Raw genomic sequence first — 18,293 nt, 5'->3', positions numbered from 1 at the left:
TGAATCACTTTTCTAAATTGATCTCTGTCTTTACACAGATTCTTAGAAATGTTTAATGTTTTTAGATCTGTTTCTTTAATTTCTTTAAACCAGTTGGTCTTTGTGGTTCTATTTATGTAGAAATTAAATATTTGTTTTGTCAATGTTTGGTTGTTCATTCTGCATGAATGTCTGTAAAACTGTAATCTTCTTTTCTGGATTAAGTCCCCTATTTTTCCTGTATATTTGTAAATTTCTTTTTCACTTCAATAAATTCCATCTTTATATTTTGGTCCATAAATGTTTCTTAAAATTCTTTTTTCTACTTTTGGAATTTCTTGTTCTGAAAAAACGCCAGACATTCTGCCCCATACAGTGTTTCTGGTAGGAAACACTTCAGTTTTGTAGTACTTCAATTTGGAGTTATATGATAGGGACTTTTATTGTAAATGTTCTTTGTGAGATGATAGGCAGTTTCTGTACTCTATTCTTCATCCAATTCTTTCCATTTATATTTAGTGTAATGATTTCTCCCAAATATTTAAATTTTTGAACTCTACTTATTTCTTTGTTGTCCAGAAATTTTAAGGGTTTGAGTTCTGTTCTCTTTGTCATTGGAAAACCAGTTACTTTTTTCTAAGAAATCCGAAGACCAATTTTGCTTGCACATTCACTTAGTTTTTGAATTTCCATTTTAGCCTTGTTTATATCTTTTGCAAAAATTGCAATATCATCTGTGAAGGCCAGAATATTTATGTTTATGAACTTACTTTTAGTGCCCATTTTCATGTTTTCTTGTACATAACACATTTTAAGTTCTTTCTCCCATTCTCTTATAACATTTTAAAGAGCACAATTAAAGAGGATTGGAGACAGTCCATCTTCTTGCCTTATTCCAGTTTTAATTTTGAATGGTTTTGAAATTTCCCCTAAAACTTTCACTTTTGATCTTGTGTTTGTTAATGATTCTTTTATAATGTTTATTGTCTTGGGATCAATTTTAAATTCATCAAGGATTTCAAGTTGAGATTCCCTGTAGATGGAGTCATGGGTGTTCTTAAAATCTATAAGAATTTTAAGTAATTTTGGGTTTTTAATTTTTTGGTTTGTAAAATTTGTTTTAGATTAAAAATTTTTTCTGCACAACTTCTTCCAGATCTTATATTCTTTGTTTTCTATTGTCGGTTATATGTTAATAATATTTTGGACAAAACTTTGTGTGGGACTGACAACAGTGAAATTTCTATTATTATTATATAAAAATATATACTATTATTATTCAAAAAAAATGTCAGGCAAATGCAAGAATCAAGCAATTAGTACTATATGTTTTTTGGAAAAATTCCATTACTCTTGGTTTTAAACATGTCTGCTGTTGGGAAGACATAGCTGAGTTTAGCATTGGATAGGCCCAAACAACCTTCAGGCTGATGAAAATACATTTAAATTTTTGTTTTGTATCTGTGTATCTGATTATAGTATTTTTATTACTTACATCTAATTACATGAATCAATTACTTAAATAATAGTAGAAATTACTATCTTTGTAATAAATATAACAATGGATGAAAATTTCTTTCATTGAGTGTTAGATCATGACTTTTACTGAATCTTCATTCATTAGTAAGGGTCTCTCTCTCTTTTTCTCTGTTTAGCCTCCAGAACCACCGTAAGGTATTACTTCAGAGGATTAATGAGGATGACATGTATGAATGTAAATGAACTGTAGTGTTGTACAGTCTCAGGTCAACCATTCCTGAGATGTGTGGTTAATTGAAATCAAATCACCAAACAACACTGGTATCCACAATCTAGTATTCAAATCCGTATAAAAGTATTCAAATCCTTTACTAGGATTTGAACCTTAGAACTCTCGAATTTTAAATCAGCAGATTTGCGATGACGAGTTCACCACTAGACCAACTCGATGGGTTATCAGTAAGGGTCTGGATAAATGGTTTATAGTTTAGTTGGATACTTCCACACACTACACAATTCTACATGGACTAAAATGTTTCTTAAAAAAATCTAATATTGTTGTCATCAGGTGGTTTTCTCTTTAATTATTGCATGAAGGTAGTTTCATATTAAACTATTTATCAATAATGATGATGTCGGATCCAATAAGTACTGAAGATTTATAGAGCTAGTTCATCCTTGTTTTGATTGGGTGTACTGAACAGCTGCCTTTTGATCAGTTCATTGACTGAATAAGGCAGTAACAAGGTTATTTGCTTGCTGAGTAAATGAGGCGTTCAAAATTCATCTAAAATACAAAATCAGTTCATTGACTGAATAAGGCAGTAACAAGGTTATTTATTTGCTTGCTGAGTAAATGAGGTGTTCAAAATTCATCCAAAATACAAAATAAATATCTTTCTTTCTTTGTATAGATTTTGTTCTACAGTAATCATAGGTGTTTTGAGTGTATAATAACTATTTTGCATATTTTTTAACCATTTTTTCAATATTAATTTTTAATAATAAAGTATCAGATAATATACTTCATATATTATGTATTACTTACAATACTTGGAGTATCAGCCACTGCGCCATTTTCAAGTAATATCTCAGCAATATGCATAAATCCTGCTTGTGCTGCAAAAAATAAAGCCGTTGTTCCTGTCTGACAAAAATTTTTATATTTTAATTTGAATAATTAAACAACAATCGTTATGCTTATATAAAAACATAATTAGATATAATTGTATAACGTTCTTTTACTTGGTGATAAAGCAGCTTTTACGAAATTAATATAGTGAAAGCTTATTGAATCAGAATCCAAAACAATATTACAAAAATTTGAATAGGTAAATGTCTACCTGTGATGCAGTTTTTTTTTTAATTTGTGACAGTGACTAATGTTTTAAAAGAATCGTTCAGTTATGAGGTAATGAAGGTCAGTGAAGAAATACTTGAATGTTTTAACAACTGTTGTAGTACTGAAATTAAAGTAATACAGGATTAATATTCCTGTTTCCAAAAATGTCTTTTAAGCTTTGTAATAAGTTGTTTTGTTAAAATTTACATTACTTTGCTGAACTGACTTGAAGACGAGAACTATATTATTTATGTTTGCTTCTGATGATTATGATGATGCTGCTATATTTCCTGCTCATTTTCTTGTAATTATCCAAAGTAGTCAAGAATTTGTATTCAGTATTCTACTGTCTCAAAATATGATTGTAAATCTCTTAGAATCTACAATTTTGAATATCTGTAGTCACTGGACTTTTTGATTAAGAGATGAAAAAGATGACACTTTTTCATTTCTTTTATTAATTTCATTTGTTCGTTTTCCTTACACTCTATCTCCTCAACAAAGTTTTCTTTGCTTATCTTGCTAATAATAATGTTTATGTCATAGGGATACAGATTTATATACAGTAACTAAGAAAAGCATTATGAAAGAAAGTGTCTATCTTCATAAGTGTTATTATCTTATGGAACATTTGATAGAAAAAATTGTATCTTAAATCAGATTAAAAAGTTTAATGAACCATAAACTAATAATTTTCAATTCATTAAACTTGTTAATTAAAATTTAGCTGCAGAAAATCTGTAGGAATTATAGAAAATTATGCTTAAATTTTGTCACTTCCTCCACCTCTTTCTATGGTAATCCAATCTCAATGTTGTAAAACTGTTAAGAAATAATATAAATGAGTAATTATTAAGTATAACTCAAAATAGTCATATCTGTTGTATTTTCCAGATTTTAAATATGGTAGCTACTTTCAAACAAATTGTTATTTTGACAGAACATTTTTTTTCTTTACAACGTTCTGTTTTAACAGTATTACAGTATGTAGATAGTTCATAAATAACTTCTATTAAAAATGCTAAGAATCTTGGCTATCTTTTAGGCCCTCCATGTAATGTAGAATACAATACAGGGTTTTTATTTATCTATACTACTGTTTTGGTGTCCAGCAGTGAAGAAACTTTGCATTTTGAATTCCATTATATTTTAATTTTACAGTGTTTCATCTAATGTAAAGAATAATTAATACAAAGAACTATCATTGAAAATTAGTTTCCTTAAAAAAAATAATAAATGATTCAAAATAATAAAACATGTTAAATTTGATTCAGAACGTTCCATTTAATGTGGTTTTATTATTAAAAAAAAAATAAATAAAATAATATTTTAATTTAAATTTCAAATTACAGGAATTTTAACTATCAAATTTCACTATAATTAAAATAAGTAGAATCTTGACAACCATTAAATATTCTCCAGAATAATATATAAATCTTAATGATTATGAAATGTATTAAAGAATTTCATTTTATATGAACTTTTACAGCATCTTTTATCTTTAAAATCATATGGTCATTTAAAAAATTCTTTGGTCAAGAAGATATGTATTTAGAAGTGATCAGAGTGTTCGATTTGAACTAAATCTGTTCATTTACTATAGTATTGTGTATTTATATATTTCATAATGTTTGAGTAGGAGTATGCTTATGTTTTTTGTGTATGAGCAGAATACCAAGGCTGTTGTTAAATTTGGTAGATTTTTTATTCTAGATCTATTAATTAGTTGGCAAATATTAATTTTATATTCTTATGGAGAGATTGTGAAAAAGCATTTAAGAAAGAGTTAATGTTTGCCAACCATCTTATAGATGGAATTAAAAAAAAAAAACACCAGTCTGAAAAATAACATTGATATATGTAAACATAAAAATGGACTAAATATTAACAGACTTAAACATTATAAAGTTTATAGACATACAAAATGAACTGATAATTAACTTCTCAACCACATTTTAAAGACAGGTCTACCTTATTCAAAAAAACTGCTAACAGTAACACCAACTGACCTCATAATGAGAACAAAAACAGCCATTACTGAAAACTAGTATAAAAATGACAATGCATTACTATATGAATTACGAAAACACAATATTTAATAAATTTAGTTTGAGTTGCCATTTAAAAAGTTGATTGTGATTTAAAAATAAAGATTTATTTGATGTTCTGTACTCCGAGGTAAGAGTTCCACTAGGAAGTAGACCTGTAGAATAAGTTACATTTTTTGAAATGATACATTTTTAAAATCCATGAAAGAATGGGTAATGTATCACAAAATATTATTATGCAGCAGTAGGCAATAAGTATGAATGAGTGAAACTACAAAAGATAACAAAAAAAATTGGATGTGAAAATTTAAATATAATCAAATGCATTAAGCTCTTAACTCAAGTAGGTTTTATCAATAAATTAGCTGCGGTGCTTTTATAATTGTATTTGTAGTGATTTGATATATGCTATTTCTTACTGTAATTTCATGTTTCAGGATCAAGAAGAATTTGAGTATATTTTTTAGCAATTTAAAAATCTTTTAAATTTTGATTGTTAAAAAAATAATAAAAAGTAGTTAATTCGTGCAATTGTTACTTAAGACTGTAATATTATTAAATATGAATTAGAGTAATTGTACTTATTTTTTTTCTTTGCAGAATGAAAATTTATGCTTATTTAAAAAGTGAAAATCTTTTCTGTATATAGATTCCTTATATATTTACAAAAAAAATATTTATTCTGCTAACTAAAATATAAAATGAGAAATAATAGAATGATTTAATTTATTTTTTCAGAATTTTAATTCAGAATATCATAGGAACTCTCTGCAGTGAGGTTTATTTTTTTTTGTTTTGATTTATTTAATTTTTGAGATGTGTTCCACCACCCACATCTCACTTACACACCTTCCTGCAAGTAAACTAATTTTTTTTACACAAAATGCGAGATGCTAAGATACAATTCAAACAATGAACAATATTAAATCATATTCATTTTATTGTTAGACATAGACATATGTTTTGAATTTATAGAAAATCTATATGTCAATGCAGCGACAGTCAAAGTTTCGAAAGGTCAATTGACATGCAGGGTGAGATGGATTCCCTTACTAGAGACTGGCTTTTTGTTATTTATAACATCCTGTTGCATTACACCATCTTCATTTTACCAGTAACAGCACCAACACTATTTCAGACATCCTGGATAGAAGTACCTTGTATCTATCTGATTACACTTTCTAAACTTTGACAACTAATATAGTATAATATTAATTACCTGGGAATGTAACTTTTCTTTAAGACTGCTAAGACGATTAGCCCAAAAGAAATTGCCTACGTTTTTGCAATTACTAAATCAAATATTAATTGTATATGGCTTTATGTAACTTTGATGCTTTAGGTCTTAGGAAAGATCAACTTTTAATAGAAGTCTGTTGAAAATATGTTGTTTTATGTGTGATATGCCTCATGCACTAATTTACAGAGAATCTTTAATTACTGAAAAAAAGTAGTGTTCCTACATTTTTTTTTTTTTTATTATTATTTTACCTTTATAGATGCTTTTATATGCATACATGAACTGTACTCATATTATATGAGAAAGATATTGTGTATAAAATGACATAATAAAAATTATGAGATATATGCTACAAATCACAAACTTTAGAACAGTTGATCTAAAGTGATCTAAAAATGAAATACCTCATACATAACATGTTACATACAAGGTAACAATAGTAAATTAGACAACTTCTATAGCCAACATACAAGATACATAGAAAGCTGACTGTAACTAGAAATAACTTTAACTAGAATAAGACTTTAGAAATAATATCTTGCACACCTTTTAATGGGCAATATTAATGTGAAAATATAATTTTAACTTATTTCAAAATACCTTATATGTTGGTGCTAAGGTAATAAAATAAAGGCTTTAAAGATCATTAAAGTCATGTTTTAATTCTTGATAATTCATTCTATTCAAGTGATAAGTACATTATATAATAAAACCAGTATTTTTACATATTTGGCTAACAAGGTATAATATTTACATGTTTTTACATCAGTTTTATATATTCTTTTGTACTGTTATCCTTTTAATTCTCTAAATTTGTTTTATAGAAAAAAATAAAAAACTGATATTTAATGGAAAAATGAGTGAAAATGTACACTTTGTAGATTACTTGAGTGCAAATACTTCTAGCCTCCATGATTTTCAGTGATAAAATTTGTGTTATTATGTATGTCTGTAAAGAGGTGTAAGCAAACCAATTGCAGGTGACCGGACGTGAAGTAGTAAAATCAAGAGAGACTTTCCTTCAGAAGTAAGCCACTTTTCAAAATAATAACCAACTTAAACTGTCAGGTTTACTAAGGAAACTGTAACATGAAGTATTTTGTCATTGCCATTTTTGCTGAACTGTACGTACTGTTGCACATTGGCATTTCAAGCCCCCAAATTGTAGATGTTCAGCTCTACAAGAGACTCGCTTTCTTCACCACAGAGATTGGCTGTGCAGTGAACATCATTACTCACTCTCAAACATCAACTCTGTAGATGCCTCTTGCACCACAGACGCTTTACATGTGTCACAGCCGTAAAGAAGATCAAGACAGATAGCATAAAGTTTCAAATTACATAATAAAAGAAAAGTGTAAAGTAACAATGCAATATATAAGCACTGCCAGTACTCAGTAATGAAATTATGATTATTACAATCGAACCTAATATGATTAATTTCTGAGAAAAGTACTGAATTGATAAATACAAGGTCAGATATAACAATATAACTGTTGTAATGTGGAAAAAAATTACATTGATTTCATTATTAGAGTGGTATTGTGAGAACAGATATGAGAAGTGCAGAAACTGAATGCAATCATGTGGTACTATCATAATCTAAATATATTTTATGAAATAATACCAAAGAATAAAATATTGAAAATTTAACTGAAGTATGTGACTAGAAACAAATGTTTCTTCAACTTTAGGTAACATTAAAACTGCATCTCATACTGCCTGATGATTTTATAATCCCTGTAATGTCTGTGGAAGCAGCATTATGAAAATTATAGGGTGCGAAAAGTAAAATTCTGATGACTAAAGCTACATTTACTTGTAATTAACCAGTTGCCATGGATCACCAAAATTTAATAACCGTGTTAGCATTTCAAAAAATCATTAACTGGATGGACTACAACTATCTAAATCTTAAAAATAATAATAAAACCATTATGGTATGCTTCTCAGGTAGATGTACCATAAATAATCTTGTCTGAATGATATTCTCATTGTACATCCTTGAATAACGATCTGTATCATTCCTGTTCCCATCGTTGAAATTTTTGGGCGTTTTGTTTGATGTAAATTTACTGGTTTGATCAAACTGTTTCGTTTGCAACATGATAAATGAAAAAAAAAAATAATTTTAAAGTATTTTAATCAAAAACTATTTCATCATCATTATTAAATATTTATTACTAGGTGGGTTAGCCAGCGTTGTCAGGGTTTTGCCTAGAGTACAGTAAGGAGCTTCATTTAAATTTTTTTTATTTCTTGTGTGTGTATAAGAGGAGGAGGGGTTAGTAGATGGCATACCGACAACAATTTCATTTATCTCAAAGCTTTTACTGTAAAGCTTAATGGTACACTATGATTTTTGTTTGTCCATCCAGAGCACAGACAAATAAATTATTTGTCGTCTCAACTATTGAGCAAGCTACATGTAATTGGCTGTGTGAAAAACGTGGACTTTCCAAGTTAATGCCTGCAACACAAAGTGATTTCCCCTTGCCTTTTTGATACTCATTGTGAATGCAAGATGAATGGGAAACTGCAATCGTTTGAACTCATAAGGCATGTTTCTGTTGATACCAGTAACAACTGGAATCAACAGAATGCGAGGGACAAATATTTCTTCTCCTGTGGCATTTCCTATGATGATCGTGGTTTCTCTTAGGTTGGGCAACAGATTGTTTATAATGAGTCTTGTTCTGTTGCATAGTTTTGGTGGGTTAATGTTACATAATAAAACAGTAGATATGTAATAGAATGATGTAGGTATGGGGAAGAAGGCATAAGATGCAAAGGTGTCACTTACTCTGAACGACTAAGACCGACAATGAGGTGAAAAAAAAAGGTGAGAATCAGACGAAGAAAAGGTGACACAATCCCAACAGGTAAAGAACAAAACAATTGTGTACCAATTTTCAACTTTGTTAGGAACTTTGGAACTAATCAGAGCATTTTGCAGCAAATTTTATAGGCTTTCAGAAAATCACCTTCCACACTGGTTGATTTCCTCACCATTTTCAAGGTATTCACAGAAGACTTCAAAGCTGGGCGTTAAAGTTTTGCTTATATATACATATATAATGTTAAATATGTTAAATCATAGTATTATTACAGATAATCAGAATGAATTTTCAGACATAAAGATGAGCTATAGTATTCATTGTTATCATGAAAGATATTATCACTTCCTTAAATGGTGTGTGACGAAGGACGCTGCTTTTGCCTACATACATCCTACAATACTGACCAAGTGCTGAGAGTCAGTGAACTGTTTGTTTATGTTTAGCAGACCTAAACTTGAGAGTCTGAGACAAAGAGCCAATATATAAAAACATGATTTCAAAAACATCAGACATTGTGCAAACAAAATTAGCAAAACCAACCGCTTTGGAGGTGACTAAGTTTTTATAACTGTATGAACATGCAAGTATATAAAATTCAGACTATTTCAATGAATAAAACATTTTGTACTCTAATGTTTCAAGTATTAAATGTTAAGTTGTCCAAATATTTACGTATTAAATGTTTCAGTGGATATTAAAATTGCTTGATTTGATTCCTAACCCCACTTAACTTTTATTTTTACTGATATGTTATTAACAAATTATGAGCCGATAAAAAAATATAACCTAATTTATAAAGATCAGACTGCACAAAAATACTCCTTGCTTTTTGTGTATCTGTGGGCAAATAGTGACAAAATAAGCCCTTAAAAATGTAATTAAAAAAAAAAAGTTAAATATTTGACATGAAAAAGATAAGTTTTATTTCTTGTAAATGTAAACATTCAAATGAACATGCATTTTTCATAACTTTGTCACGTAGCCAATTTTGGCCTTGTTTTGCAGCAATTTTCTCTCGTTGCTTTGGACCACATTTTTGCAGTCTTCTGTAATACAAAATCAAACATTCTGGTACTGGAAAATGTACCAGTACACCCCTGGTACGAAATATTTCTCAATTAATGTCTTAAAAATCATTATTTTATTCTTGATTTTATTTATTATTGTTTTCAGAATGTTTAAAATTAGAATCTTTGAAACATTAAACTGAATCAAAACAATAATTTCAATGATTTTTCATCATTGGCTGTAATGGATGAAAACAATAAATACGTTCATGCGATTACATAACTATTATTTCAGATCATTATTTTTTTTTTTCTATTTATACTGAATATAATAATTTTTATTTATTAATTATTTATATCATAATAATGTTCTATTTTAAAGTTTTCTGATAGTATTCCTTGATTAAGTCAAATGATGCTACAAATCATCAATAGCCATGGAATAGTATTTTCCTTCCTAATATTATCTGCATAACATATAATTTTTTAAAATATGATCTAAATGTAGATCACACACACACACACACACACACACACACACACACACACACACACACACACACACCACACAGATATATATATATATATATATATATATATATATATATATATATATATATATATATATATATATATATATATATATATATATATATATATATATATATACAGTTACATAACTATATATAACCAGAGTATTTATTTATTATTAAGTAATAAAAGTATTTATGATTTATTTTTCTAGCTTTTTAACTAATTTACACTTTTGGTTTTTTGTTTTATTTTACAAACATTTAAAATATTTCATTAAGGTGAGTTATCCACTTAAAAATATGTCTAGTTTTAAGTGGATATGAATTAAGAATCTGTACTTACAGAAAATTTGTCATAAAAGCTGATCGGCAATTATGCCAATCAATGTTTAATAAAATTATAATTATATTTTATTTTTGACATTATCCAGACATTTCTTTTTGCTGTGAAGTATTTATTAGCATTTCAATATTTAAAAAATCATGCTTTTATTTAAATATTGAAATTATTACTTTTCAAATACCCAAAAGTTAAATAATGTGCTTTAAACATATATATGTTTAATATATAATATATTATATATGTATAATTTACATGCCATTTGTAAATAATTTTCTTATAAAACATTAATTTTACTTACTTATTTAATAATTTGCGACTTTTTTATAAATACAAATGCATGCACAGATATATAGATACTGTATATTTCTTAAACAACAGTTATTTCAACCATTGTAGCAATTTAAATGATATTAAACAAGAATATTCTAATTGACAACTTAATAAAGAAGTGAAATTTAGTAAATATTGTTTGAGCAATGAGAAACAGTGGTGAAAGTATGTACAAAGCTGTATTATTACAACCCTTATTTTTATAAATGGAATTTAACCTTCCAATAATTAAAGTTTGAATTATATCTACTTTTCTTACTTTCAAAACTTTAAAAGTCAATAATGGATCATGTATAGTATAGAGAGTTCTGTGTTACAGTAAAGTGGGTGGTAGTAGTTTTTTTGTGACTAAAAGGTTTGTAGAAAGTTTTAAAACTTGGTATAACCAAGACATTCTGGTTTGTTGATGATCAATAGCAAAATACTTAATAATTACTCACAATATATATTTCCTAATAAGTTTAAAACAATAACTTGCTTTATAACTGCAGTAATAAAAAACCACTCAAGGATGATCTTATTTTATTTTTCATATACATTTGCATTATTCTGCAAAGTTTCATTTTGTTAATGAAAATATTCTTCTTCAAAAAAGAAAGAAGTATGCTTTGACTACTTTTAAAAGTATGTCTTGTTAAATGCCCTGATATTTAATGTTTTCTTATCCAATGATCTTTGTTAAGATGAATAAGATAATATGTGTAATAATTAAAAGCAATCATTATTATTATTATTAAAATGTAAAGCAGTATTAGAAGAAAATTAACAAACGGTACAATAATTGCTGGAAATATAAAATATTGTAACTTATGTAATAAAATAGATTACATGGATTACATTGCTGAATACTGCTCAAGACAATGAAACAAGTAAACACTTTCTTGTTAGAGTTGCTGTACATATCTGGGTCCAGCACAAAATATTTAATCACATCTTTATTTACAAATATCACTTTATTACAACATAATGTTTTTTTTTTTTTTATTATATATATTTTCTTTCTTGGCTTATCACAACCAACTTTTTTTTTAGATTTAAAAAATAAACATTCTCAATTGAAATAAATATTCTTATTTGAAAAATGGCCAATAACTGGAAAACTATTTATCAAAAAATGTCCAGATTTGAACAAGGGAAGATTTCAAGGTCATTAGGCAGTTCATTTTTTACAACTGTATGGTCAAGTAAGGTTAACAAATAATAAAAAATGTACTTTTCTTTATATTTTAGTCATGAAATGAAATTGTATTGGTTAACATAAATGTGATTGGGAAATAGATTAAAACTAGTCAGTTTTTTACCGCTATTATGAAGAGCATTATTAAGCTTCAAACTCATTTGCAAAGATATACCATGATTAGTATAGCATTGTTTTCATTTTAAATAGTAATTTTATATTCTTAAGAGTGAAGAATATAAATTGTTTTTGAAGATCACTGAAACTCAAAGTAATCTAAAAATACTTGAAACAAAGTAATATTAGTTTTGTCCTGCCTCAGGCTGCGTAAAATTTTACAGTTATAACATTACATTCAATAATTTATCTCTCTAATCATCTTTCATTCCTACGCACAAAATTTTATAAATTTATTGACTTTGTTAAAGAATACTGACCAGTCTCTGGCAGTTAATATTAGCGCCTTGTTCTAATAATTCTTGTACGCATTCCACATGTCCATTAGCTGCTGATAGAATCAAAGGTGTTGTTCCTTCCTGTGGAAATCAAAAAATAAGATTTAGAATTAATTTTTTTCTGGCTACTGTATACTAGAGTAGAGTTAGAATATTTAGTTGAAGAATAGAACTATAAATAACAATATAAAATTAGATTAGGCTATTGGAGGAAAGTCTAGATTTATGCGACTATATTTTAAAAATAGTCTTTATGAGAAATCCACAGCCAAAGATACTTCTTTTATGTTAAGCTCCACTATCCACTGCCTACCCAGCCTCACAAACTGTTTCAGTGTGGTGATTGATGCAGTTTCCTTTGCAGATTTTTGAGGAAAAATGATTAAAGATGAAGCAAAAAAAGAAACACTCTATAGAATGACCGTTAATCCATAGAGAGGGTTCCTTGGTTTCAGCCTAGTTCTGGTCTGGCAGAATGCTATTGTTTATTAAACTATTGTATTAGTCAACCACCTTTATTATATGCAGCAAGACTAGCTGAAAGACCAGTTGGATATTTCCATATGCCATATGCTTAAATTGGTTGGAATTTTCCTTAAAAAGACTTGGGATTGTTCTTAGGTGGCTGTTTAACATCTAGAGAAAACCAATTTACTGCAACATATTCATAGTTGTCTATATAAAATCATTAATCAGTAATATGTTATTCCCACACTGGTAAGGATTTCTTAAAGAATTGTGAGCAGAATGGGCATCCATTATCTCGAAGGATTCAAGTACCAGAACTTGAGTAGATTTGTTTTCTCAGTTCCATCACAGTTAGCTTCTACCTTTATCTATCCTTTCTCTTATCCTTTATCCTTTTTTTCCCTACCAAGGAATAATATGAGTTTTGGCCAGTTATCCCTACTTTTAAAAATTTAGAGTTTACATCTTTTTAAAAAAAAATTAAGGTGAAGTATATGTACTGTTCAGTTTACTATGAACTGTTCAGTATATGGAAATATTAGGATCGTGAGATTGTTGTAAAAGGAAGTAAACAAAATGAAAAATAGATATCTTTTCTATGTAAGTTACTAATGACATTTTTTTAGATCTCTTTTACTGAACCCATGTTGTTTCATTATTATTACATTATTTTAATTTAGTTAAATGTGTAACCTATTGAACCCTTCAAATATTTTTGACATACATGAAACTAAACTGTAAAGACCTAATCTTCTTTAGACCTAATCTGCAATTTTCCAGTCTTGTTTTATTATTATGCATCCAGAAAATTGCAGATCTAAAGAAGTTTAGGTGTATACATGTATTAGCACTGGATTCACAAAACCAAGATGTATTATAATTCTACATGCTCAATATTTGAGGAAAATTTATTCACTTCATTATTATGTTTTAGATAAATTATTTTATAAAAATTTTAATTCATGAACATTTTGTTTTTACTGGTTACTAACTGGACTGAATTCAATGAGTATTTTGTTGATAATGTTACTCTGGTGGTTCCATTGTAAGTTTTTTGTAACTAACATTGTTGTAGATTTTTGAATGAAAAATTGTCTAGGGCATTGATGGTTTGAAGGTTCTTTATTCTGACATCATCATTGCTTAATATCAGATTGATGTAATGTAATAATATTTTTATGTCTTTGTAGTATTAAAAATACTTGAGTGCAAAGAAATATATTATAATTAGTATTATTATGAAACAAAGGATAAAATATTACAAATATTCCTGCTATCCAGAGAGCCTTTTTTATCTCATGTTTAGCTGTAATCTCAACCATCAAAAAGCTACAAAAAAAAAAAACTTTTTCAATTCTTTTAATATAGACTCTGAATGCAATGCCATATAAGAGTTAATTAAACACTGGTATTTGTTTTTTAATTTGGACCAACCATCTGAAAGTCAAAATTTAAATAATTGAAAAAATAATTTTTAATACAGTTTTTAAAATTTCACTTGGACCATCATTGAATGTATTAAATAATTTTACTTTTTTTTTTTTAACTTTTCTGCCAGAATTCTTTGACTAACTTTGATTCTCTCTTTTTGGAAAAATTTTCTTCTCCATTTTTCCTTTGGTTTTTTTTTAAAAACTGTTGAAATTTTTTATTTTATCTCTAAAGTATTTTGACTCAAAATATCTTCTTGTTTAATATTTAGTTCATTTAGATCTTTTTTGATTTTTTGAAAACAGTAATTTTCAGTTTTTTATTTTGAAAGGTAATTAAATATTCTTTTTGTATTCCTACATTTGTTTGCCGTTGGTGAGGGGGCTTGAGTGCTCAGGGATACAGAGTAGCTGGACCGAAGGTGCAACCATATCGGAGAGGTATCTGTTGAGAGCCAGACTAAGGAATGATTCCTGAAAGAGGGCAGCAGCTCTTTCAGTAGTTGTTAGGGGCGTGAGTCACAATGACTTAAACGACTATATCAACATCACTCAGTCCTCTGAGTACTGGGCAGCTGAAAGCAATGGAAAACTACAGCTGTTTTTTTTTTCCAAGAAAATGTGGCTCTCTGCATTTTCACATAACAATAATGGAGGCGCCTTCCTTGGTAAAATATTCCGGAGGTAAAATAGTCCCCCGCTCGGATCTCCGGGTGGGGACTATTAAGGAAAGGGTCACCAGAAAACTAAAAAATAACATTCTACGAGTCGGAGCGTGGACTGTTAGAAGCTTAAAAAAGGTTGGTAGGGTAGAAAATTTAAAAAGGGAAATGGATAGGGTAAATGTGGATATAGTAGGAATTAGTGAGGTTCGGTGAAGAACAATTTAGAACAATCTAAAGAACAATTTAGATTCGGAGTAACAGTACAAGGTGAAAAGATAAAGATGGTACGATTTGCTGATGATATAGAAATTCTAGCCGAAAGTATAAAGGATTTAGAAGAAACAATGAACAGCATAGATGAAGTCCTACGCAAGAACTATCGCATGAAAATAAACAAGAACAAAACAAAAGTAATGAAATGTAGTAGAAATAACAAAGATGGACCACTGAATGTGAAAATAGGAGGAGAAAAGATTATGGAGGTAGAAGAATTTTGTTATTTGGGAAGTAGAATTACTAAAGATGGACGAAGGAGGAGCGATATAAAATGCCGAATAGCACAAGCTAAACGAGCCTTCAGTAAGAAATATAATTTGTTTACATCAAAAATTAATTTAAATATCAGGAAAAGATTTTTGAAAGTGTATGTTTGGAGTGTCGCTTTATATGGAAGTGAAACTTGGACGATCGGAGTATCTGAGAAGAAAAGATTAGAAGCTTTTGAAATGTGGTGCTATAGGAGATGTTAAAAATCAGATGGATGGATAAAGTGACAAATGAAGAGGTATTGCGGCAAATAGATGAAGAAAGAATCATTTGGAAAAATATAGTTAAAAGAAGAGACAGACTTATAGGCCACATACTAAGGCATCCTGGAATAGTCGCTTTAATATTGGAAGGACAGGTAGAAGGGAAAAATTGTGTAGGCAGGCCACGTTTGGAATATGTAAAATAAATTGTTAGGGATGTAGGATGTAGAGGGTATACTGAAATGAAACGACTAGCACTAGATAGGGAATCTTGGAGAGCTGCATCAAACCAGTCAAATGACTGAAGACAAAAAAAAAAAAACATTTGTTTGAAGTGTGGGGAAAAGCCTAATCTTCTTTTTCTTATAGAGTCCATTATTTTTCAAATGTCTTTAATGGATCTTAAGATATTTTATTTTGATTATTTCTACATTTAGATCCTAAAATCATTTTAAAATTAAAGAAAAAAATACAGTTTTTTTAAAATTGGTTTTACTTTTTTTAAAACTTTATTTTGTTTAGGTTGTATTTTGTTTTGTCAGAAAAAAATAATTTTTATAATTTTTTCAGAGTCCTGAGCAGCAGCAGTCATGCTATTATTTGTAGTTGAACTCAAGTATAAAATATTAACCACTGATGACATCAGTATTACTATTTTTTTTTTTTTTTTTAAGAATGCAGCTAAAAAGGTAAGCTAATTTAAATATATTTCATGGGTTTTTTGTTAATTTAAAAATTTATTAAAAAGAAATTATAATTTTTAATAGCTTTTGCATAGTTAAAACAGAGTAAACATGACATGTTTTAATACCTTTCATAAATATGCTAATAACTATATTTAAGCTGCAATTATATATGGTAATGATTATTACAACATATAATTTATGTAAATGTGAAATTACCTTGAATTGAAAACAAATCTCTTTTACAAAATATTTAGTTATATATTTATTTTATTTTATTTCAATTACAAATTATAATATTGTGAAAGTTAAAGTTACAATCTATATTGATTTTAAATACTTTTTTTAACTGTTTGTTTTGTACTAACAAACTGCAGAGTAAAAAACATTATTTTATTGTATGATTAGTTTATTGAAGGTTATATGAAGTATTGAAATTTACTTTATATTATACATATATAGAGCTGTTAACAGCTAGAACAGAATGTTTAATTTAGTAGAATAATTCTTGTTCATGTTTAAATGTAATAACGTTTCTTATTAGTAACAATGCTAGATTAATTGTCATGAATGGTTTAACTACACGCCAGACCAGTTAATCTAAATTTAAATTGGAGTATTTAATGAACTAAAACTGCTCCTCGTTTAAATAACAATTTAAAATCTGATAGATTAATTGTTTAAACCTCTCAGAAAAAGATTATTGTTGTCTTTAATTTGTTTAAGAAATATTAACTTTCTTTTATAAGAAAAATGCTATTTTCTTGTGTAATGTAAAAATTGCATCTTTTTATGACTGTAGTAAATAAACAAGTTAGAAACTTCAAATAAAAAATGCAGAATACCTTGTTAAAATTAATATTAAAATTCAATAAGCTCTGATTTTTACTTTTCTTGTTAATTTTACGATATGAGAAAAAGTATGCTAATCAGGGTAAATTATGCATGTCTGGGGTTCTGCACACTTTGATGTTGAATGATCTCCTCTAACAAAACACAATTTTTAGCATTGAAAATTCTAGAAGGATGTTGGTTTTTTTTTAAGTATTTATGAATGATGGCCTGTTTTCTGCATCTCTTCCGAGTGGATGGACCATTTAAGAAGAGATTTGAAACAATGAATTCTACATATGCTGGAGATTGATGAAATTTAATTTTGGTCTCAATTTATCAAAGGAGCAGGGAGATACAGACCTTATGGGTCCTGTAATTCAAAATTTACTAAAAGGAAAGTAAATTTTTTTACATAACTTTATGTCCCTTTGGTAGCTATTACTTTCTGATGATGTTTGGTCTTATCCAAACCTACTATAAAGGTGTGAGGGCAAAAAACACTTTTTTTTTCAGTCATTTCTGAACTTAAAGTCACATCCTTGTACTAATTAGAAAGTTATATTATGTTAGTTTATTGTTTCAGTTATGGATCTGGCAGAAAACCATATTATAGATTTCATTCAAGGGTAGAGGATAATAAATCTAACTTTTTTTTGCTTTTTTTCATCAGCTACTGTTTTGTTTGATATCT

General features: G+C 28.0%; 1 protein-coding gene across 3 annotated transcripts in view; it reads right to left on the bottom strand.

Annotated features, from left to right (window-relative positions):
• LOC142324064 (uncharacterized) overlaps positions 1–18,293 on the bottom strand; it is a 282,969-nt gene that overhangs the window by 19,846 nt on the left and 244,830 nt on the right. For 2 of the 3 annotated variants that reach the window (XM_075364678.1, XM_075364679.1), the window contains exons 3-4: positions 12,756–12,854; positions 2,507–2,605 (exon numbers count right to left, since the gene is read on the bottom strand). In XM_075364678.1, the coding sequence (XP_075220793.1) occupies positions 2,507–2,605; positions 12,756–12,854 (198 nt within the window). The remainder of the gene's footprint in view (positions 1–2,506; positions 2,606–12,755; positions 12,855–18,293) is intronic. The other variant, XM_075364680.1, reaches the window with a different exon arrangement.

The sequence above is a fragment of the Lycorma delicatula genome, chromosome 4 (genome assembly GCF_047948215.1).
Source record: "Lycorma delicatula isolate Av1 chromosome 4, ASM4794821v1, whole genome shotgun sequence".
Classification (NCBI taxonomy): domain Eukaryota; kingdom Metazoa; phylum Arthropoda; class Insecta; order Hemiptera; family Fulgoridae; genus Lycorma; species Lycorma delicatula.
The sequence above is the reverse complement of the archived record's forward strand: the minus strand, read 5'-3'. Positions and strand labels throughout refer to the sequence as shown.